The sequence below is a fragment of the Pelodiscus sinensis genome, chromosome 2 (genome assembly GCF_052426305.1).
Source record: "Pelodiscus sinensis isolate ZL-2025 chromosome 2, ASM5242630v1, whole genome shotgun sequence".
In the NCBI taxonomy this organism is placed as follows: domain Eukaryota; kingdom Metazoa; phylum Chordata; order Testudines; family Trionychidae; genus Pelodiscus; species Pelodiscus sinensis.
Window position 1 is genome coordinate 141,002,254 of NC_143053.1, and position 23,494 is coordinate 141,025,747.

Consider the following 23,494-nt stretch of genomic DNA (forward strand, 5'->3'; position numbering starts at 1 on the left):
AAACAGTTTGGTATCATCTGCAAACTTTACTACCTCACTGCTTACCCCTTTCTCCAGATCATTTATGAATAAGTTGAAAAGGATTGGTCCCAGGACTGACCCTTGGGGTACACCACTAGTTACCCCCCTCCAATCTGAAAATTTACCATTTATTCCTACCTGTCTTTGTTTCCTATCTTTTAACCAGTTCTCAATCCAAGAAAGGACCTTCCCTCTTATCCCATGGCCATGTAATTTACACAAGTATACTATAATCCAAGTATACTATATCTACTGGATCCCCCTTGTCCGCATGTTTGTTAACCCCTTCAAAGAACTCTAATAGATTAGTAAGACAGGATTTCCCTTTACAGAAACCATGTTGACTTTTGTCCAACAAATTATGTTCTTCTACATGCTTCACTATTTTATTCTTTACTATTGTTTCGACTAGTTTGCCCGGTACTGAAGTTAGACTTACCGGTCTGTAATTGCCAGGATCGCCTCTAGAGCCCTTTTTAAATATTGGTGTCACGTTGGCTACCTTCCAGTCATTAGGTACGGAAGCCGATTTAAAGGATAGGTTACAGATCACAGATCATAGCTCAGCAATTTCCCATTTAAGTTCTTTTAGAACCCTTGGATGAATGCCATCTGGTCCCGGAGATTTGTTAACATTAAGTTTTTCTATTTGTTCCAAAACCTCCTCTAATAACACTTCAATCCGGGACAGTTCCTCAGATTCATCACCCACAAAGGACGGTGCAGATTCAGGAATCTCCCCAATGTCCTCAGCCGTGAAGACTGAAGCAAAGAAATCATTTAGTTTCTCCGCAATGGCTTTATCATCCTTGATTGCTCCTTTTATAGCTTGATCATCTAGGGGACCCACAGGCTTTTTAGCAGGCTTCCTGCTTCTAATGTACTTAAAAAACATTTTGTTATTTCTTTTTGAGTTTTTGGCTAGCTGTTCCTCAAAATCTTTTTTTGCTTTTCTTATTACATGTTTACACTTGATTTGACAGTGTTTCTGTTCCTTTCTATTTATCTCACTAGGATTGGACTGCCACTTCTTAAAAGATACCTTTTTGTCCCTCACTGCTTCTTTTACATGGTGGTTAAGCCACGGTGACTCTTTTTTAGGTCTCTTGCTATGTTTTTTAATTTGGGGTATACATTTAAGTTGAGCCTCTATTATGGTGTCTTTAAAAAGTTTCCATGCAGCTTTCAGGGATTTGGCTCTAGTCACTGTGCCTTTTAATTTCTGTTTAACTAACCTCCTCATTTTTGCATAATTCCCCTTTTTGAAATTAAATGCCAGGGTGCTGGACTGCTGAGGTGTTCTTCCCACCACAGGAATGTTGAATGTTATTATATTATGGTCACTATTCCAAAGCGGTCCTGTAACGGTTATATCCTGGACCTGATCCTGCACTCCACTCAGGACTAAATCGAGAATTGCCTCTCCCCTTGTGGGTTCCTGCACCAGCTGCTCCAAGAAGCAGTCATTTAAGCCATTGAGAAATTTGATCTCCACTTCTCTTCCTGAGGTGACATGTATCCAGTCAATATAGGGGTAATTAGAATCACCCATTATTATAGAGTTCTTTATTTTGGTAGCCTCTCTAATCTCCCTCAGCATTTCTATGTCAGTATCGCTGTCCTGGTCAGGTGGTCGGTAATATATCCCTACTGATAATTTCTTATTATTATATCACCGCAGGTCCAGCCCTGCTCCACCCAGCCTCGTACAAGGGCACTGCTTACAAACTGACATACAGTAGCCCTCCTGGCACTGAGCTGATGCCATCATGCTTCTTCTTATTGTGGGCAGGCCCTTGCCGCACTGTGCTACCCTGCCTAGCACCCCTCTAGCCCCCTAGACCCAATGCCACAGCACCCAGAGACCCCCACAAATTACTACGCCTATTGCCCTCCCACAGACCGCTATGCCCTGTGCCCCCACATAATCCCCCGCCAATATTCATTAACTGTTCAGTTCCCCCCATATTCCCACCAGCACAACTGCAGTGCTCCTCAGACCCCCCACGCTTCACAGTGCACTGACACCCATAGATCTATCTCCCCCACTGCACATCCCCCCTTCACTTCCCACCACCTCACCAGTCCACTGTCCACAATACCAAGCCTTGATAACAGGCGAGGGTCCAGACGCATCTGTGTTACTGTGCCTGCTGCCACAGTGCCATTGTATTTCCCTTAATAAAACTCAGTTGTGGTGTTTGGCTTGGCTATTTCACAACACCAACAGAAAGTGGAGGGTTGAATCTGAAATCATTGCCTTGATACTGACAGTCCCCTTGAAAAACGGTTAGAGTCCAATCGTCTAGGCTATCCACATTAACAGGGTGGTCAGGCTAATCCGGGAGCAAGGATGCTCTTAGTTTCCTGTGCTCTGTGTGTGCTTGATTACCCTTGTTCAGACACATTTGGCCCCAGCTTAGCATAGAGCTAGTCTTGCCAGATGTTTTCACCAATACTGCGCACACTTCCCATTACGTCACAATGGACATTCCATCGTCGTCCTGATCACATGCTGAAGACAGTGCTATTGAATCAATAATACTTTATAAATTGTTTTCGAAAAAAGAAATTTAAAATAATGGACTGACTGCCTGTGTGTTCAAAACTGTACACCTGGGAACCCTACATAGAGCATTTCTCAGAGCTGAGCTGTGGATCTGAGCAGGGCCAGAGACACAGGTGCCACAAAATCAGCACAGGAAGCATGTCAGTGTTCGTAGCAGAGTCACAGAAGCAGGCCACAGAGCAGACTTGTGCTGTATTCAAAGCTGCAACAACCAGAGCCAGGGTGGCCAGACAATCATCCATGTGAACTAGACGCAGATTAGAATCATTTCTAAGGAACAGTGAAACTGGAGATGAGTCATAGGGATGGAGCTGGAACCATCTGGAGCCAGTTTCATTCAGGGGGACACTGGGCAGTGGTCCTAGTGTACTGAGATTCCCCCAGGCAAGAGTACAGCTGCAACATGAGAGGATTTTTCCAGCGCCAGAGCACGTGTCTGAGCCACATCATGTCCGCACTACAGCCAGGTCCTGAGATGGGGCCTGTGACTTGTGATGAACAGAAATAACTTCCCTTGCATTCCTCATACACTGTGATATCCCAGCGTATGTCTACACTACAAAGTTAGTTCGAACTAACTTTCATAGCCGCTACACGAGCGCTCTGTTAGTTCGAACTTAATTAGAACTAGCGGAGCACTTAATTCGAACTAGGTAAACCTCATTCTACGAGGACTAACGCCTAGTTCGAATTAACTAGTTCGAATTAATGGCTGTGTAGAATAGATAGAATTGCTAAGCTCACCCCAGTACTATATCTGTAACAGGGACCAATTTTGTGCAGAACCTCACATCCATTACTAAGTGATATACAATTTTCTCTATAATCTAGTTACAATATATTATTTTTGACACTTAACATTTTTGTTAACTGATTCTTTAAATGCAGTATTGAGTATCAAGTCATACTCATATGTATGGGTATGTCTAGACTACAGGGTTTTGTCAACAGAATTTTTGTCGACAGATACTGTCGACAAAGCTTCTGTCGACAAAGAGCGTCTAGACTACATCCAGTTCTGTCAACAAAGCAAGCCGCTTTGTCGACATAACAGTGTGGACGCAAAGGACAGTGTAGATGCAATAATGTCTTCTATCAACAGAACTCTGTCGATAAAAGGCATTATTCCTCGTAGAATGAGGTTTACATATGTCGACAAAACTGCTGAGTTTTCTCGACGTTATGTCGACATAACTCAAAGGCAGTGTGGACGCAGGTATAGTTTTGTTGACAAAAGTCCACTTTTGTCAACAAAACCCCGTAGTCTAGACACACCCCATATGTTCTACTTATTTATTTTAATTCACATCCATAATACTTTTTCTACAGTATCTGTTCCACATATATTTTCAACACGCAAAAACTTTCATGTACTACACACATCATTATGGAAGGTACGTTTACTTGTCCAATATTCATACAGAACTGTTTTATTGTTCATTCATCTGCTTTATGAACAATGAGTTTTAGGGGTTAGGAGGCAGCATTTTATAGGGTAGCTTCTGGAGCAATGGGAGGAAACATGGAAAAATAGGGCAGAAAGTTGAAGATTATAATGCATGCATTGATAACAGGGAGCATATTTTATTACTAATGTATTTGCAAATACTGTTCTTATGATTACTTGGAATTTATTAGCTTTAAGTACATTTTTTTTCTTGTGGTGGCCAGTCCCTTTTCTGTCTGTCACGTCATGTTTCTATTATTTGTCAAGCAATGACTATAACCAAGGTTCTAGGTAATATCACTCTCAAAAAACATTAGATCATCATTGATGGAATACATCCTTTTTTGATTACACATCAATAATGGAGAATTGTGCATGGTCCTTAACTTAATTTATGTCTGTGTTGTCAGTGGCTTGACAATCAGGCCATGTTAATATTCTTGAATATTGCATACATATAAGCAAGGTCAATCTCATATTTTCTAATTGAACTGACTGTTATATGGATTGATTTTCCTATTTTCAAATTCACTAACTATTTCCTGTTTTGAACAATTCTCAGGGAAATGTTTTGAGGGAAATGTTTTGAGGACCAAAAACCCCAGTTCCTCTGAATTTGTGACCCATGGACCAGGAGCAAAAGGCCCCCGGCCAAGGCAAAACACCCGCATCCCCTGAGTCCGTTAGACAGGAGGTAGCAAATTGAGAGATTTTTCAACCAAAAAACACAGTTCCTCTGAATTTGCAACCATCCAGCAAAAGTAGCAATTCCTCTACCAAAAAACACAGTTCCCCCCGCATCCCCTGAGTCCGTTAGACAGGAGGTAGCAAATTGAGGGATTTTTCTACCAAAAACACAGTTCCTCTGAATTTGTGACCCATGGACCAGGAGCAAAAGGCCCCGCCAAGGCAAAACACCCGCATCCCCTGAGTCCGTTAGACAGGAGGTAGCAAATTGAGAGATTTTTCTACCAAAAAACACAGTTCCTCTGAATTTGCAACCAGCCAGCAAAAGTAGCAATTCCTGAGCAGTTATACCGAATGTCATGTTTGTTTGACAGAAACTGTGACCGTCACAAAAACGGTTTCACTTTTTGCCTATACACCGGCCCGCGACACGCCAAAGGGCGAGGTCGGGGCTGCGCTTGTCACGCTCAGGAGGGACTGAGCCCCGCTACCCCGCGGACGCTCCCGAGCCCAGCAGCCCCCCGGGGTTGCGGAGCCCGGCCGGCCCAGAGGACAAGCCGCGCCGGTACCTGTGCGCGTAGTGCCCGATGAAGAGCGCCAGCAGCACCCGGTTGGGCCACTCGGAGACGCGGGCCGCGCCGCTGAAGAGGCTCAGCCCCAGCGGGACCAGCAGCGAGGGCAGCTCCTGGAGCATCCAAGCCAGGCGGACAGGCAGGGGGCAGCCGAAGCTGCGCGAGGAGTAGCGCCCGTAGGGCGTCGGCACGAAGCACAGCGCCACCGCGCAGACCCCGCTCGCGCCCATCAGCCCATAGGACAGGTTCTGCAGCAGCTGCCGCTCCGCCGGCTCCGACAGCAGCGGCCAGAGCCCGCGCGACGCCGCCATGCCCAGGCGCGCTCAGCCCTCCACGGCCGCAGCCCGGTGCGCGAGCGGCGACAGTTGGCTCCAGCCTTGCGGCGCTAACGACCAAACCGCGTGGGAAAGTTGCCCGACTTCGCGGCAGCGACCTAGCCAATCAGGATGAGGGGGGTGGGGCTAACAACCTTGCGTCCCTACCTGCCCTCTCCTTAAGCAATGACCCCGCCCACATCCGCTGCCACGTGAGGCGAGGCGCGATTGGGGGGCGCGGCCTTAGGCGCCTGTGACGCAATGTGTCTTCCACTTTTGACTGTCACGTGCCCGACTGATTGCTTGGAGGGGCTGGGCTGGCTGCTGTTCCGATCAGCCCGTACAAAAATGAGAGCGCGGGCGGAGCCCTGACGCTGTTTCGTCCTGCTGGCGGCACACAGGTGCCCGTGCAGAGCCTGCCCCGACACGCGCAAGCCCCACGCTATGAACCAATGGCTCTCAAGTGCCACACAGATGCTAGGAAGCCCCCGAGTCATGAATACAACGTCGAGTCCCTCTGCTGGCGGGCTCGGTGGAGGAGGCCGATTGAACAGTTGTGCTCGTGCTGCGGGCGCGTACTCAGGCAGCCCAAGCGGGGGGGGGCGGGGCTTTCCATGCGGTGCAGTCAGCGAGCAAGGACCCCCGCGCAAGCGCAAAGGCCCGCGAGCCTGGGTACGGCGCGCCGCGTGACAAGAGGAGTAACGGCCGCTCTTGGAGCCCGAGCGAAGAGCGTCGTGGGAGCAGCTGCCGGCTTCGTGCGGCTCGTGGGCGCGATGGGCCGCAGGCAGCGCAACCGCCAGAGGCAGCAGCAGCAGCAGCAGCGCCGCGAGCGGGGAGGCGGCGGGGACGGGTCGGGCGGGGACCAAGCGGTGAGCAGCGTCCGGCGGGGTGGAGTCGATGGCGCCGTGAGCCGCGCGCCTGTTGTTGTCCCGGGCGCATGGGCTGCTCGGCCCCCTCGGGGCTCCCGCGTTAGTGCCCCGCGCAGGAGGCCCGGGGGCGGCACGGGCCTGTCTGCGCCCCCGCCCCGCGCTGTGTCTGACCCCCCCCGCCCGCCGCCTCTTGCAGGGCTGGGAAGGAGGCTACCCTGAAATCGTCAAGGAGAACGCGCTGTTCGAGCGCTACTACCGGGAGCTGCGGATCGTGCCCGAGGGCGAGTGGGAGCCGTTTATGGCGGCGCTGAGGGAGCCGCTGCCCGCAACCCTGCGCATCACTGGCTACAAGAGGTGAGAGCGGCCAGGGCTGGATTACCCAATAGGCAGACTAAGTACGTGCTTAGGGCACCAGCAAAGGAGGGGCACCAAGAAAAAAAAAAGAGATTTGACAGTATAGTATAGATTTTATTTTGAATTACATATGGGGGGGGGGCACCATAATCTTTTCAGTGCTTAGGGCCTCTAAAGGTCTTAATCCGGCCCTGAGAGTGGCCTTGGGGGGGAGAGCATGCACTTCATGCTCAATAGCCGCCCTGTGCTGGGACTCCTGCCTGGAGAGGTGCCCTGTGAGGCAGGGAGTCCGGTTTTGTCATGGCAGTATGTTCGTCTGGCATGATTTGTAACTAGTTTAATAGATCAAGCCTTGCAGGGTTATACATGTCTACACGCGGATGTGGATATTGGCATTGGTATCCACCGATCTGCAAGGCTCTATTCCCAAGAGACATTGTGGTCAATAGGATTGTGGTCCTCCTGCCACTCCTGGGAGCCAGTGCCCTGTGCCAGCGGCGCCTCCTGACAGTGAACTGTGCTCCACCCATCGATAAGTCTTGTTTGAGGTCGTACAGCTCTGTTGGCAGTGGGACAGTGAGCTGTATTGCCGCACTGCCTGGAGAAGCTGCCGAGTGTCAAATGTGGGGCATTGGCTCCTGGGAGCCACAGGATCACATTCCTCTTGGGGATAGAACCCTGCAGATCAGCAGATACCAATGTCTGTTCATGGATATTTGCATGTGCAGATAGACATTTGTATCTGTGCAGGGCTCTATTCACCTGTAGAGTATAAATAGCAATGATGGCATCAGGTTCATGGTCCTCTGCAATTCATCCATCCTCTACTTTAGTAATGAGCAGCCTAGGCTAGTGAGTGGCCCTCCTTCATCTCAGTGGGCCACAAGATTGTCGTAACCAAGATAGTCTCCTAGGGTAGGTTAGTTTTGCTAACTGCATATGCCTACCTGGAATTTGTGGGGTGTGTCAATTGAACTGCAGCAGTGCTTTGAATAGATGCAGAGGCAGTGTACTGCTGTCATAGTCAATGTTGTGTGTAATCAGCAGGCACCTCGCTTCATGTGCCTTTGCATTAGGGATGTGTAAGTGTAACCGGATACACGGTTAACTGATGAGCCTGGGCTCACTGGTTAACGTTCATGGTTATGCATTATACATAGGCTTCTGGTACAGAGCCAACTTTCCTCTTCACCCCAGGCAGCTTCTGATACAGAGGCAGCATCAGGAGGCAGAAAGAGGCAGGAGCCCATATGCATGGGGAGATGGTTTAAAAGCTAGTTCCCCGCACACATCAGCTCCCTACAAGCTGACTCCTACCCTGCGTATAACTGCTGAAATGTTCAGCTATTACGTGGTTATTTAATTTATGCATTTTAAATCTCTACTTTAAATCATATTACTTTAGTAGTATCAATAGGAAAAAACTAAGTTGATGGAAACTAGTGGAATCTGGGAATTGTGTATGTGGGCAATGGTAAACAAAATATCTCCTGGACCATGCAGAACCTCAATGGTCTACATAAAGCCTGCAGGTTATTCACCACTGTTTTAGTTCCTGATTGCACATCCCCAGACCAGTTCCCCCTAGGGATGTTATATTTAGATTAATGAGCTAGTCGAATAGTCAATGCAATTTGCATCGACTATTTGATTAGTTGATAAGGGCACCTCTACTTTTGAAGTGTAGCAACACCCCAAGCGCTGCTATTCTTCAAAGGCAAAACTGCTGCAGAGAGCACTGGGTCTGCTGCAGATCAAGGCTGCATGTGGTATTTCAAAGTAGTAGACCCGGGCTCAACACACTGTCACTTTGAAACGCCATGTGCAGCTTGGGCCAGCTGGGGACTCTACACCGTGCTGCCACTTTGACGCACTCCTCCCTCCCCCCAGCCTCTTTCTGATAAGGGCAGCAAGGGGGGGAAGCAACTAGTCGATCACATCCCTAGTGCCCCCAGAAACAGCAATAGTAACATAAAATTGTACTAGTGAACATAGCACTTCAACCAACGGGAAGAGCAAAGTGAAACGGAAATCAGCTTCATTGTGTTACTACAACTGATGGCGAGGAGTCCTGTGGCACCTTATAGACTAACTGAAGTGTAGGAGCATAAGCTTTCGTGGGCAAAGACCCACTTTGTCAGATGCATGTAGTGGAAATTTCCAGAGTCAGGTATAAATATGCAGGCCAGAATCAGGCTGGAGATGACAAGGTGGATCCAATCAGGGAGGATGAGGCCCACTTCTAGTAGCTGATCCGGAGGTGTGAATTCCAAGAGAGGAGAAGCTGCTTTTGTAGTTAGCGAGCTATTCCATGTCTTTGTTTTATCCAGAGTTGATTGTGTCAAACTTGAAGATGAACTGTAGCTCAGCAGTTTCTCTTTGAAGTCTGGTCCTGAAGTTTTTTTGCTGCAGGGTGGCTACCTTTAGATCTGCAATTGTGTGTCCAGGGAGATTGAAGTGTTCCCCTACAGGTTTTTGTATGTTGCCATTCCTAATATCAGATTTGTGTCCATTGATTCTTTTACGTAGGGACTGTCCAGTTTGGCCGATGTATATGGCAGTGGGGCATTGTTGGCACATGATGGCATATATTACGTTAGTAGCTGTGCAGGAGAATGAACCAGTGACAATATGGCTGATCTGGTTAGGTCCTGTGATGGTGTTGCTGGTGTATATATGTGAGCAGAGTTGGCACTGAGGTTTGTTGCATGGATTGGTTCCTGAGTTAGAGTTATTATGGTACGGTGTGTAGTTGCTGGTGAGAATATGCTTCAGGTTGGTGGGTTGTCTGTGGGCAAGGACTGGTTACCCCTCTGATACAACTGATGGGCAAACAGTATATGCAGGACGATCAGCAAAAGTATGATCTTGCTTTTTAAAGTGGGGAGGATAAAATCTTGATACAGGCAGTCCCCGACTTACGCGGATCCGACTTATGTCGACACCCGTGTCCTCCGGGGCGAGAAAAGCTTCTCCCGGTCTCCCTGGTCTGCTGGGGAGGTCCAGCAAAGGCGCTGGACCCCCCCAGCAGACCAGGGATACCCGAGCAAAGCCGCCCAGGCGGCGGGACTCCTGCCGCCTGGGCGGCTTTGCTCCTGGCCCCGTGGTCTGCTGGGGAGGTCCAGTGGCTTTGTTGGACCCCCCCCAGCAGACTAGGGGGACAGGAGCAAAGCCTTGGAGCACGCCCGCAGTGGAACAGCCCGGGCGTGCTTGGGCTGTCCCGCTGCGGGCGTGCTCAGCGGCTTTGCTCCTGTCCCCCTGGTCTGCTGGGGCGGGGGTGCAGCCCCTGGGGTAGAGCAGCTGGGGGCTGCCGGGTTGGTCCCGCAGCGCCGCTCCGGACCAACCCGGCAGCACCCCAGTTGCTCTGCCCCAGGCGTCCTGATTCAGCCGCTGCTGGTCAGTTTCAGCAGTGGCTGAATCAGGATGCCTGAGGCAGAGCAGCTGGGGTGCTGCTGGGTTGCTCCAGTAGTGCCGAGGAGCCGCGCTATTGGAGCAACCCAGCAGCACCCCAGCTGCTCTGCCCCAGGCGTCCCCAAGTCACCCGCTGCTGAAACTGACCAGCGGCTCACTACAGGAAGCCCGAGGCAGAGTTGCTCTGCCCCAGGTTCCTGGAATCAGCCACTGATCAGTTTCAGCAGCAGCTGACTTGGGGACGCCTGGGTTTCTTAAGTTGAATCTGTATGTAAGTCAGAACTGGCATCCAGATTCAGCCGCGGTTGAAACTGATCAGTTTCAGCAGTGGCTGACTCCAGTTCCGACTTACATACAGATTCAACTTAAGAACAAACCTACAGTCCCTATCTTGTACGTAACCCGGGGACTGCCTGTAGTAGAAGATAGCTACCAAACAGAAATAGGAGAGAATTGATAATAAAATGAGGTAATTGGTCTGTTTTCCCTGTTTATGGATATCATAAATATGTTTTGGGTCAATACTGGTTACTTGCTTTCTGGACCATGAGTGATTCAGAACGTTGTGGAGTTGGTGTATTCAGTCCTTGAGGAGAGTGTTAAGCTCAGAACAGTTATGTTTTATTGCGCTTTTCAAATCAATAATTTTAAAATCACAAATGTTTTGTTCTTTTTGTAGCCATGCAAAAGAAATTCTCCACTGCCTGAAGAACAAGTATTTCAAGGAGTTGCAGGACCTGGTGGTAGATGGGCAAAAAATCGAAATGCCACAACCACTAACGTGGTAAGAAAACTAAGACACTTTATAAACTCAGAATATGTTGTTTCAGTCACTTAGCTTGCTCTCTTTTTTTACCTTATAACTAACATATATACTATTAGTAGAAATGTACTGGTTTTACAGTTGAATCCTGGATTTGGATAATATTTTTTTTTTTTCTTGGAAGATACCCAATGGCTAATCAAATCTTAACTGTGTATAGCTAGTCACCTTTTTAGCATTATAGAGAGATTTTTTTATATGTATTATCAGGACTCAACAAATACACTCACCTGCTCGCCCATGGCAAGTAGGTTTTACCAGCTGGCGAGTGCAGGGGCGGACTGGACCAGTGGGCCGTTGTGACTACGGGTGGCAGCTCGGCTCTGGCCACATGTCCCTGGGAGCTGGCTGCGGCGTGCGGCGCAGTCAGGCCCCACCCCGCCACGCCGGCCCCAGTCCTGCCAGGGCTCCAGTCCCTTCACATTGCTGCCCGTTCCTTGCACTGCCCCTAGACCCCAATCCCTCTGCTCTTCCCGTTCCCCACGTCCCATTCCCCGTGCCTCCACCGCACCCTGCTCCCCCGATCCCTGCATCCCTCTGTGCCTCCCATTCCCCGTGCCACCCCTGTACACCCCCACTTTTCCCTGCACCCCTCTGGCTCTGTGCTGTCCCTGCACCCCCTGTGGGTCGGGAGTGAGGGGTGCTTGTCCAGCCCCTCCCTATGGACAGGGCAGGGAAAAGGCTGCTGCAACCCAGCAGCAGTGAAAGGGGGAGTTCACCTGAAGCGCCTTTGCCTTTATGGAAAAAAACAAATTAATATGCTATTTGCTATTTATAGGACTAAAAAGGGGGAGGGGAGAGCTGCCAAAAAATGTTTTGCCTGGGGCAGCAAAAAACCTAGAGCTGACCCTGGAGGAGGGGAAGGGGCTGGGCTGGGGGGAGGAGAAGAGAGAGGAGGGGAAAAATATGGGAAATGGGCTTGTGCTGAGGGGAGAGAAGGGGAGGAGATCAAGAGGAGAAGGAGAGGGAAGGCACCAAGGGACGGGTGGTGTCAGTGGGAGGGGGGAACAGGGTGATGCTAGGAGAGGGTAAGGGCACTGGGGGCTAGAGGGCGGACGGGGAGGTGCTGGAAGAAGGCTTGAAAGAAGGGGTGGGCATGAGGAAGGAGGGGATGGAGCACGTCATGTGTGAACAAGTCATGTGTGAGGGCACGGGGCTTGAGGGGAACGGGGGCAGAGGGTGGTGAGGGGGTGGGTATCAGGGAAAAAGAGGGCAAAGGGGGCAGGGGCAGGGGCAGTGAGGAAAGGGGGAGGCACCAGGAGGATGCAGGTGCCAGGGGATTCTGGGGGTGAAGCAGAAGGGCAGACATTTGCAGGGGAGGGACCAGCACCAGAGGAGAGAGGCAGGACAGGTTTGTAGAGGGAGGTGTTAGGAGTGGGGATGAGGAGGGGTAGCTCACACGAGCAGAGTGGGGCTACTGGAGGAGTGGGCACAGGGGGGAGAGAAGGGCTGGTGAAGGGGGACAGGTCTCAGGAAGGCTGAGGGCAGTGAGAAGGGCAGGAGTCAAGACAGCAGAGGAGGGTGAGGGGTTGGGGGGCAGCAGGCACCAGGGGAGCTGATGGACCAAGGGGAGGAGACATGGCAGCAGAGGGAAAAGGTAAAGGTTTATAAGATATTTATTAATAACTTGGGTGATATTTATTAGTAACTTATTAGTAATTACTGTTTTTATTCTTATTACGAATTTATGCCATTAAAAAAACACTTTTTTGGGGGGTGGGTGGCGAGTTCCTTTTTTGTCTGGCGAGTAGGGTTTTCCATAATTTGTCGAGCCCTGCGTATTATAACTTTCTTGATGCCAGGCTGCTCAGTCGTAGTGGTTTTGGTAGCTATTTCTCCATCACATTTTAATACCTACAATTAAGTTTTTTGTAGAATTAATTTTTTTGTATCACATATATCTGCTAGTAAAAGGGAAAAACCACATGTTTATTTGTAATTTGAGGTTGGATTAGTTTGTGGTGAGTTGCACTGTGTATCTGGGTCTCTCTTTTATCAGGTATCCAGAAGAGCTAGCATGGCACACTAACTTGAGCAGAAAAATCTTGCGGAAGTCACCACAGCTGGAAAAGTTTCATCAGTTTCTGGTTAGCGAGACAGAATGTGTAAGATCTTCTTTTAAAAATTAAATGTTACAAATACATGATTTGTGTTCAAAGCTGACTTTCTTTTTTCAGTCAGAATGCTTTTTATGGGCAAGGGAAGACTTGTCTATGTATTAAAGTGCTCTGGAGGCATCTCCTTTGTAAAGCCTTAACATGCTATACTTTAACTGCTCCATATAGTTAAAAGTTCTGATGCACCTAGCTTGTGTTAATGCCAGCAGAATCTACATGGGACAGTTAATATGAACTAAGCACTTTAGAGTGTCAGCAGCTAGTGACTGCTTGGTCTATAATTAGAGCTTCTGTTTTGCGGGGGTGGAGGGAGGTTATTGGTGATTGGCCATGTCAAAGTTAGGGATGTAAAATGCTGGGTAATCAGTCAACCAGTTAAACAATTGAAGGTGGGGGCACTGCTCCAGCACAGCTGGGCTGCAGTGCCCCCATCTGCTCACTGCAGCAGGGCTGTAGTGGTTCCCCTGTCATGGGCAGGGGGATGCTCTGGGCAGGCTAGTATCCTTACCCGTTATGGTAGTTCCCTGCCCATGGTGGGCCCTCTTGTGCAGCCTCACTGCCTGTGGCACATGAGGAGGAGGACCCGCTCCAGGATGATGCTTACTGGTTAACCATTCATATCAGTAGTCAAACCTGGCTGACTTCAAGGAGGATGAGGATGGATTTACTAGTTCTGAGTTTTGGATAAAAAGATTTAGATATTTTGGCAAGAGGACTTACAGTAGAGCACAAAGGGCAGCAACCAGATTGGAGAAGGTTTAAGAGGGAATTGAAGAGGAGCTCAGGACTGGGATTGTGCACAGCAGATTGTAGTTCTGGAAGTTTAGTAGTAGAAGGGAGATAGAACAGTAGTGGGATAAATAAGTGGGTGAAGGGTGGGATTTAAGATTGGAGAGACTGAGGCATGTATAAATTGTGAGGTGAAGGAGGCAGAGGAAAGTAGTAAGGGTATGTCTGCACTTGCTCCCTAGTTCAAATTAGGGATGCAAATGTAGCTGACCGAAATTGCTAATGAAGCGGGGATTTAAATAGCCCGTGCTTCATTAGTATAATCTCGCCCGTGCGCTATTCCGCTCGCCAGCTGATTCGAATCAGGAAGTGCGCTCTGGGTTGCGTTAGTTAGTGCATTAAATGAGGAGTAATGTTAGTTCAAACCAAAGGGTTTGATTCGAACTAATGCGTCCCGGAGCGCACTTCCTGGTTCGAATCAGCTGGCGAGCGGAATAGCATGCCGGCAAGATTATGCTAATGAAGCATGGGATATTTAAATCCCCGCTTCATTAGCAATTTCGGTCAGCTACATTTGCATCCCTAGTTCGAACTAGGGAGTAAGTGTAGATGTACTCTAAGGAACTGAGGCGTGAGTGTGAAAGAGGTATGGGGTCATTGTAGCAAGTGGAGTGGCTAGTGGAGGAGAGCAAAAGAGAAACTTTCTGCATCTGTGACAGGAGGGAAAATGGTTTGGGTGGGGAAGGTAGGTTGAGGGAAGATGGAAAGTTGCATGGTGTTTTGTCATACTGGCTTTTTCAATGTAAATTTGTTCATACAGCACTGTTAATGTTTTTGTGAAGTGACTCACATATGTATAAGATCTAATAGATACTACATGCGTGTACATTTTATTTTAGGGAAACATTAGTCGTCAAGAAGCTGTCAGTATGATTCCTCCTCTGTTGCTTAACGTTAATCCTCATCATAAGGTAATCTTTAACATGGGAATTGGAACTCTTATAGGAAAAATAAGAAAATTACAAACTCCATAATATTTGTATTGATGTTTTATTCATGAAGACAGACCATGTATTCTGCATGCAGAGGTTAGCAAAGACTGTATGTTCCAGTTCATGTGTATTGAAAAACAAGAACAGATTTTCAACTGTGTGCTTAAAGTTTAATCAGATGATTGCCACCGCTCTTCAAAATATTTTATCTTCAAAATTCAACAGTATTCATATATATTTTCCCCTTTCTTTTCTGGGAGTGTCTCTGTTTATGATACTGAATCACCTTTTGCAAGCTCTCCATTCCATTATGACCATGAGCTGTTTAGGAGCACTGTTTTGTTTTGCTTTGTTTGGAGTGTTATCAACACCACAAGATGTGTGAATCAAGCCAGCGTGATTGGTCATTATAGTTCAGGTTGATTGCCAGTTATCTAACTTGTTTATAAAGTTAGATCAAGATACTTCTCCTATGTTTGTTCATGGATCTGTAACTGGTTATAAGATATGGAATAAACAATAGGAAAAATAGCTTTCAGAATGGAAAGCACTGGAACCAGTGCTGATTATCATTCATATATGATCTGGGAAAAGGAGTAACGAGGTGACAGAATTTCAAATGATACACAACTACTCAAGATGGTTCCACCCAAAGCAAACCCAGAAGTGTTACAAGTGTTACAAAACTTGGTGATAGGACAGCAAAATAACAGATGAAATTAGATGTTGACAATTGCAAAGCATTAGAAAACATAATGCTAACTAAACATAAAATGACGGAGTTTAAATTAGCTGTCAACACTCAGGCAAGAGATCTGGGTATCCTTGTGGACAGATCTTTGAAAACATACGCTCAATGTGCAGCGGCAGTCAAAAAACCAAACAGAATAGTGGGATTCATTAGTAAAGGGATAAATAAAGACACGGGAAATATTATATTGCCTCTCTCTAAATCTGTGGTAGTGTAGACGTAGTCTGATCTTATGCATACATGCTCAAAACAAGGGTAACTCATCTGAGAAACAGCTAGAATGGAGTGTTTCATGTCCTATTTTTGAACTTGCTATTTTATGCCTGAAAAATATTATTTATTTTTGCAAGAAATTATAGTTTAAAATCAAAACTACTGAATATGTTTGACAAATCTTGAAATATTTTACTGTTTTAAAATTTTGTATTGATAGATTCTAGATATGTGTGCTGCACCTGGATCTAAGACTGCACAGCTCATTGAAATGTTGCATGCAGACATGAATGTTCCTTTCCCAGGTAAGTCTGTCAGGACTACTTCAAGCTTCTGAAGTTTTAGATTTTCAACATTTTTATTATAAAAGATCATTTTCAACTATTACACATATATAACAAAACTAGTTTTGTGCTTAAATTCCACAAGTAGTAAAGAGCGGTTGGAGAGGTGTTCAGCATGTAATACGTTTTAAGCTTGTGTTTTTAAAGCTTGATTATACTATCAGCTTCTACTTCATGAGCTAACAGTTGGCTTCTGAAAGCATTTGCAGATTGCCTTTAAAACTCTTTGCCTCATGAGAGAAGTTAGTGGATTCCATACTTGTGTAGGTTGAGGTAACAGTAAATGTGATCAGAGATTAATTTTAAGTGAGTGTGAATTCAATAGACTATATCTTGAGAATTTTTGTTCTAGTGCTCTCATTAGATATTATGTTAGTTGTGTGTTCTTCCTTCTAAGAATAGTCTGTTTACCATTAGTCTGCTTTAACTTCAGAATCCTTTTTACTTCCTTTGAAATGGCTGCAAAAAATACCGTGTATTATTTTCAGCAGAGCAGTTTTGTCCTTTTCTTCAGGTATCAGTATAATCTCTGCAGTAAAGCTCCACTAACTCTGGACGAGATGCAGAAGAACTGTTATTTTGTTTTCATTGCATAGTGCCAAGATTTATCCCTTCTAATTTCACAAAACACTCCCAAGTTCCAAATTTTTGAAATATGGCTTAAAAATTATGACTGTAAAATAGTCATCTTCAAACAATTTATGCAATCTGAACAGAAGATAGTAAACTATATTTTTAAAATATAATTATTTAATAGTAAAGCCATTCTTCAGCTTCTGGGATAGAGATGTTTTGCTGAATATTTGTTGGTTAATGTATGAACACCTGAAGTTGAATGCAAAACACAGCTATTTCCAGTTAACTTGTATATTTTATTTTATGTTCCCAGAGGGATTTGTAATTGCCAATGATGTTGACAACAAGCGCTGCTATTTGCTGGTTCATCAGGCTAAGAGGTTAAGCAGTCCGTGCATCATGGTGGTAAATCACGATGCTTCCAGCATCCCTACTCTACAGATAGACATTAAAGGAAGAAAAGAGGCCCTCTTCTATGATAGGATTTTATGTGATGTTCCCTGCAGGTATATTGCATTTATTTTTTAATACACAGATTCATTTTGCTATTTATAATATAATAGTTTTTTTGTTATTAATTTGTTCCTTTGTTTTTTCTGCCAAGAAAGGTAGCATTCATCGTGATTTTTCAAAACAGTCTTTGTCTCCTTTTGCATCAAATAAGCTAGAATTCTTTATCTAAAGATAAGTGATCTTTTTGCCGCACTCTAGGCTCTCCTTAATTTCCATTAGCCAATAGACTAAGTTTGTCTTCTGAACCTTTAAATCAAGAATGGCAGGGAATATAGAGAGCATATATATGTGATCTCACACTTCCTAGATCGGGGTGGGATAAAGGGCCTCGGTGGGTCAGACCCGGCCCACTGAAGCCCTGCCCCTCCCCTCGTCCCTAGGCCCAGGGGCGGCAGGAAGTGTGCAAAGTCTCCTCTTGCCCTGCAAGGAGTGCACAGTGCTTAGAAACACTGCGTTCCTGGCAGGGCAGGAGGAGATTTCGTGCATTCCCCCCACCTCCAAGCCCTGATTGGTCTGAGAGCAGGGAGAGTGTGTGAAGTCTCCTCCTGTCCTGCAAGGGGCGCTGTGCTTCTAAGCACCGCACGCTCCTTGCAGGACAAGGGCAGGGTGGGAGGAGGCTTCCCGTGCTCCCCCTACACCCAGGCCAATCAGGGCTTTGGGGTGGGGGAAGCTCATGAAATCTCCTCCCGCCTTGCAAGGGGCTCAGCACTTAATGTCAACCACTAGTTCCTGCTCAGCTAGTGGTTTACTCTAAATGTGACGATCCCTACAGGACAGGGACGGGGAGCAAGAGACTTCATGTGTTCCCCTTCCCCAAGCCTTGCTTGACCTGTGGGCAGCAGGGAGAGTACACAAAGTCTCCTCCCACTGCCAGGGGCACTGGTACCTAGAGGGTTCTCTTTATGGAGAGCAAAGACTGCGCGCTCCCCCATCCCAGACCAATTGGTCTGTGGGTGAGTAGGGTTACCAGAAGGTTTCAAGAAAATACCGGACACGCTTGACTCAGATCGGGGTCGGAGGGGCACTGGCTGGGAAGGGAGCAGGGGGGAGCAGGGCTGATTGGGGATGGGGAATTGACTGGCTGAAAGGGGGTTGGAAGGAGCATGTCTGGCCAGGGGAAAACAAGCTGCGGGGGAGCGGAGCTGGATGGGAGTGGGGGCGGGGGAACCGGCAGGGAGTAGGGCTGGCCCGGGCACACGCAGATCCCAGGGTGCTGCCCGTCTTGCTCACGGTCCTGGCGGGCACACAGGCAAGTCCAACCCCAGGGATTCCATCCTGCCCCAGACACACCCTCTCCTCTCTATTGTGTAGTTGCATATTGCCTGGCTGGTAGACACGCTCATGCAGTGTCTATCAGCCAGGCAGTATGCAACTACGTACTGATACTCATGATCAGGGCTCGACAATCTATTGAATCTACTCACTCGTGGCAAGTAGATTTCAGCCCGGTGCCCCGTTTTCCGGGGGCACGCGCAGTGCGGGGCTGGCGAGCAGCTTTCGACACGGTTCGTCAAGCCCTGCTCACGATAATAATAAAACCTCCTTAATTAGAAAATACTGGACATTTATATGTCCATTATTTTCTCAATTTGTTTCCCAGACAGAAAGCTCAAATATTCTACTGTCCGGTTCAAAACCGGACACCTGGCAACCTTATGGGCGAGGAAGCACAAAAGTGTCCTGACCCCACCTCTTCAACGTGAAGCCCGCCCCTTCCAGGGTAGCCAGGGGCCACTTCAGAAATTTTTTAAGTGGCCCCTGGTTAAAAATTATTGCCCACCTCTGTTCTAGATTTTATTTAATTCCTAAACTGCTGAGTTAATGAAAACAATAATCATATTAAAAGCAAATACAATCTTATACACTAATACTGCATCTGAAATAAGATAGATTGTCTAAATAACTATTGAGCACTACTAAATGGTGCACTAATCTTAATTTTTTGTAGTTGAAACAAGTCATACAAGCATAGGCGGGTTTTTATTTCTTTCAGGGCTTAAAAATGCAATTCTGTTCTGAAAAGGAACTCTTTCTGAAAATGGCATTGTAGGATTCCTAGTTCCTGTATCGATCACTTCCATTTCCAGTCTACCTAATTTACAAGTACAATTTTTTTTACCCCAGCTTTCTGGAAATTTAGCTTGGAATTTGAGTCAGTATTTTTCCTAGTTCATGCATCATCAGGAAAAAAAGTTAAAGGAAATTAATGGAATTCAAAGAGATGCTGTCAACAAAAAAATATGTACATGATTTATTCTGTATTGTTATCGCCTTTGCCTATGAAAAGGAAACATTTTAACAATGCAGTGTAGTAGCCACTGTTTATTGATTTTCATTATCCAAGAAATGCAAAAAAGTAAATCACCTGATTGTTTATGGTCTCTTAATTTCAAGTTTTTAGTGGGGCAGTGTTTCTTTCAAATACTGCAAAGATATTTTGAACACTTTCTGGAAAAGTCTGTTAGAATTTTTTTTTTCTCTGTATATGTATAAAAATAAATTTCCTGCAAGACGACAGAGTGATGTCATCAGTGTGTGCACCAGACTTGAGATGTCCAAAGTGCAGCTTTCTGGCTTAAAGGCAGACATCACCAGTTATTGCCAAGGCAGGATAGTCCAGGCTCTCCTACACTAGAGTGCTGTCAAAACATGCTATTTCAGTTTAGTGGGTATTCTGGGTGATAACTGTGACTGTTGTTTCACAATTGGCTGATATTAGAAGCTGAGATGTGATCTGCTGGGGTGGGGGGTTAATATTCTCTTGATATGAATTGCCAGTGGTTAGTATCAAAATAGATTGTCTCTTCCTGGTTTAAAATACCATTTTTGGATTTACTTAGTTTTCAGAATATAGTTAAATGTCTATCAGAAAATCTTTTATTTATGAATTAACATATCAACTTCTGTTGCAGTGGAGATGGAACTATGAGAAAAAACATTGATGTGTGGAAAAAATGGACAACTCAAAATAGCCTGCAGTTACATGGGTAAAATTGCATATTATAATTGCTTTGTTTGTGGAAATAGTAACGGTTTTACAAAGAGAACCAAAAAAGTGCCATCGTGGCTTAACAACCAGGTAAAAGAAGCAGTGACAGATAAAAAGATATCTTTTAAAAACTGGAAGTCAAATCCTAGTGAGGAAAATAGAAGGGACCATAAATTTTGTCAAATTAAGTGTAAAAAGATAATAAGAAAAGCCAAAAAGGAGTTTAAAGAACAGCTAGCCAAAAAGTAATAATAAAATGTTTAAGTACATCAGAAGCAGGAAACCGTCTAAACAACCAGTGGGGCCCTTGGACAATCGAGATGCTAAAGCAGCACTTAATGATGATAAAGTCATAGCGGAGAAGGTAAATGAATTCTTTGTTTCGGTCGTCATGGCTGAGGCTATTGGGGAAATTCCCAAACCTGAGCCATTCTGTTTAGGTAACAAATCTGAGGAATTGTTCCACTTTGAGTTGTCATTAGAGGAAGTTTTTGAACGAATTCATAAACTTAACAATAACAAGTCACCGGTACCAGATTGCATTCACCCAAGAGTTCTGAAAGAACTCAAAAGTGAAATTGCAGAACTGTTAACTGTGGTTTGTAACCTATCCTTTTAATTGGCTTCTGTACCTAGTGATTGGAAGATAGCTAACTGATGCCAATATTTAAAAAGGCTCTAGAGGTGATCCTGGCAGTTACAGACTGGTAAGTCTAATGTCAATACTGGGCAAATTAGTTGAAACTATAGCGAAGAATAAAATTGTCAGACACATAGATGAATGTAATTTGTTGGGGGAAAGTCAACATTGTTTCTATAAAGGAAAATCATGCCTTGCTAATCTGCTAGAGTTCTTTGAGGAGATCAACAAGCATGTGGACAAGGGGGATCAGGTGGATATAATATACTTAGATTTCCAGAAAGCCTTTGACAGGGTCCCTCACCAAAGGCTCTTAAGTAAAGTAAATTGTCATGGGATAAGAGGGAAGGTCCTTTTGTGGATTGATAACTGGTTGAAAGACAGGAAGCAAAGGATAGGAACAAACGGTAAGTTTTCCAAGTGGAGAGAGGTAACTAGTGGAGTCCCCCAACAAGCTGTCATGGGACCAGTCCTATTCAACTTATTTATAAATGATCTAGAGAAATGAGTAAACAGTGAAGTGGCAAAATTTGCAGATGGTACTAAACTGCTCAAGATAGTTAAGAACAAAGCAGACTGTGAAGAGCTTCAAAAAGATCTCACCAAACTAATTGGGCAACAAAATGGCAAATTAAATGTAATGTTGATAAATGTAAAGTAATGCACATTGGAAAAAATAATCCCAACTATATATGCAATATGATGGGGACTAATTTGGCTACAGCTACTCAAGAGAAAGATCTTGGAGTCATTGTGGATAGTTCTCTGAAAACATCCACTCAGTGTGCAGCGGCAATCAAAAAAGCAAATAGAACGTTAGGAATAATTTAAAAAGAGAGAGAGAGAATAAGACAGAAAATATCTTATTGTCTCTATATAAAAGCATGGTACACCCCATCTTGAATACTGCATACAGATGTGGTCGCCTCATCTAAAAAAAAAATACTGGCATTGGAAAAGATTCAGAAAAGGGCAACAAAACAGATTAGGGGTTTAGAACGGGTCCTATATGAAGAACGGATCCTATATGAAGAGACTTGGACTTTTCAGCTTAGAAAAGAGGAGACTAAGGGGAGAATAAAATAGACGTCTATAAAATTATGAAAGTGGAAAAAGTAAATAAGGAAAAGGTATTTACTTATACCCACAATATAAGAGTTAGGAGTCACCAAATGAAATTAATAGGCAGCAGGTTTAAAACAAAGAAAATGACGGTTTTCTTCACTCAGCACACAGTCAACCTGTGGAACTCCTTGCCAGAGGATGCGGTGAAGGCTAGAGCTTTAACAGGGTTAAAAAAAGAGCTAGATTCATGGAGTTTAGGTGTATCAATGACTTTTAGCTAGGATAGGTAGGAATGGTATCCCTAGCCTCTGTTTCTCTGGAGGTGGGGTGACGGAGGGATTATGTAAGGATTACCTGTTGTGATTCCTCCCTCTGGGGCATCTGGTATTGGGCCACTGTTGGCAGGCAGGATACTGGTCTTGATGGACCTTTGGTCTGACCCAGTATGGCATTCTTATGGTCTTATAGAAATTATGAAATGTCCCCTTTCCTTTCCCTGGCAAACAGCTAATTTCCTTGTATTTTCCCCTGATAATCATCCAAATCTGGGATAGGGATGTAAGCGACTAGTTGACTATCCCATAAGCATGAGCTTATGGGATAGTCAACTAGTGATGTGACTAGTCGCTTCCCCTCCGCTTGCTGCCTCTATCAGAGGAAGCAAAAGCCAGTGCTAGGGGGAGCTGGCTTAAAAGCCGATTTCCCCCCAGCACCATCTCCACGGGGGACAGGACAGGTAGAGAGACAGTTGGAAACAGCATGAGCGGGGACTGAAGCAGTCTCTGCTTGCACCGGTTCTACTGCAATTCAGCCTTTGAAATGTACAATTTCAAAAGCAGAAGCCCTGTAGGGAGCATGTGGCCAGAGTCCCCCACTGGCCCTGTGCTCCCGGCGAAGTTTCTGCTTTTGAACTGTAGCAAGAGTCCACCAGGGCTCTTGCTACAGTTCAAAGGCGGAAGCTCCCTCATTGATTAATTGAATAGTGGATGGAAATCCCATTGGCTATTCGATTAGCTAATTAATCTAAATTTAACATCCCTAATTTGGGTAGCATTTGTATTGTTTTAGAGTTTTATGAAAACTGAAATAACTAGAGCCCTTCTGTTTACAACCATGAAAAACACATAGGCTGTGTCTACATTGGCAAGATTTTGCGCAAAAGCGGCCGCTTTTGTGCAAAATCTTGCCGCCTGTCTACACTGACGGCGAGTATTTGCGCAAGAACACTGATGTTCTACTGTATGAAATCAGTGCTTCTTGCGCAAATACTCTGACGCTCCTGCTCAGGGATTAGTCCTCTTGCTCAAGTGTTCTTGCGCAAGAGGCCAGTGTAAACAGGTAACATCAATTTCTTGCGCAAGAAAGCCCGATGGCTAAAATAGCCATCGGAGCTTTCTTGCGCAAGAGAGCATCTATGCTGGCACGGATGCTTTTGCTCAAAAGCAAATCTTTTGCCCAAAGGCACATGCCAGTATAAACGCGCTCTTGTGCAAATACT

The 23,494-nt window shown here is 45.8% G+C and overlaps 2 protein-coding genes across 2 annotated transcripts in view; one reads left to right on the forward strand and one right to left on the reverse strand.

Moving 5' to 3' along the window:
- SRD5A1 (steroid 5 alpha-reductase 1) overlaps window positions 1–5,747 on the reverse strand; it is a 28,436-nt gene extending 22,689 nt beyond the window's left edge. The window contains exon 1 of the mRNA XM_006127295.5: window positions 5,294–5,747. Within this exon, the coding sequence (XP_006127357.3) occupies window positions 5,294–5,607 (314 nt within the window). The 5' untranslated portion in view covers window positions 5,608–5,747. The remainder of the gene's footprint in view (window positions 1–5,293) is intronic.
- Window positions 5,748–5,933: 186 nt separating this feature from the next.
- The window catches only part of NSUN2 (NOP2/Sun RNA methyltransferase 2), a 43,180-nt gene continuing 25,619 nt past the window's right edge, over window positions 5,934–23,494 (forward strand). The window contains exons 1-8 of the mRNA XM_075921501.2: window positions 5,934–6,479; window positions 6,676–6,833; window positions 10,924–11,028; window positions 13,067–13,172; window positions 14,813–14,884; window positions 16,090–16,174; window positions 17,103–17,295; window positions 20,215–20,289. Of these exons, the coding sequence (XP_075777616.2) occupies window positions 6,063–6,479; window positions 6,676–6,833; window positions 10,924–11,028; window positions 13,067–13,172; window positions 14,813–14,884; window positions 16,090–16,174; window positions 17,103–17,295; window positions 20,215–20,289 (1,211 nt within the window). The 5' untranslated portion in view covers window positions 5,934–6,062. The remainder of the gene's footprint in view (window positions 6,480–6,675; window positions 6,834–10,923; window positions 11,029–13,066; window positions 13,173–14,812; window positions 14,885–16,089; window positions 16,175–17,102; window positions 17,296–20,214; window positions 20,290–23,494) is intronic.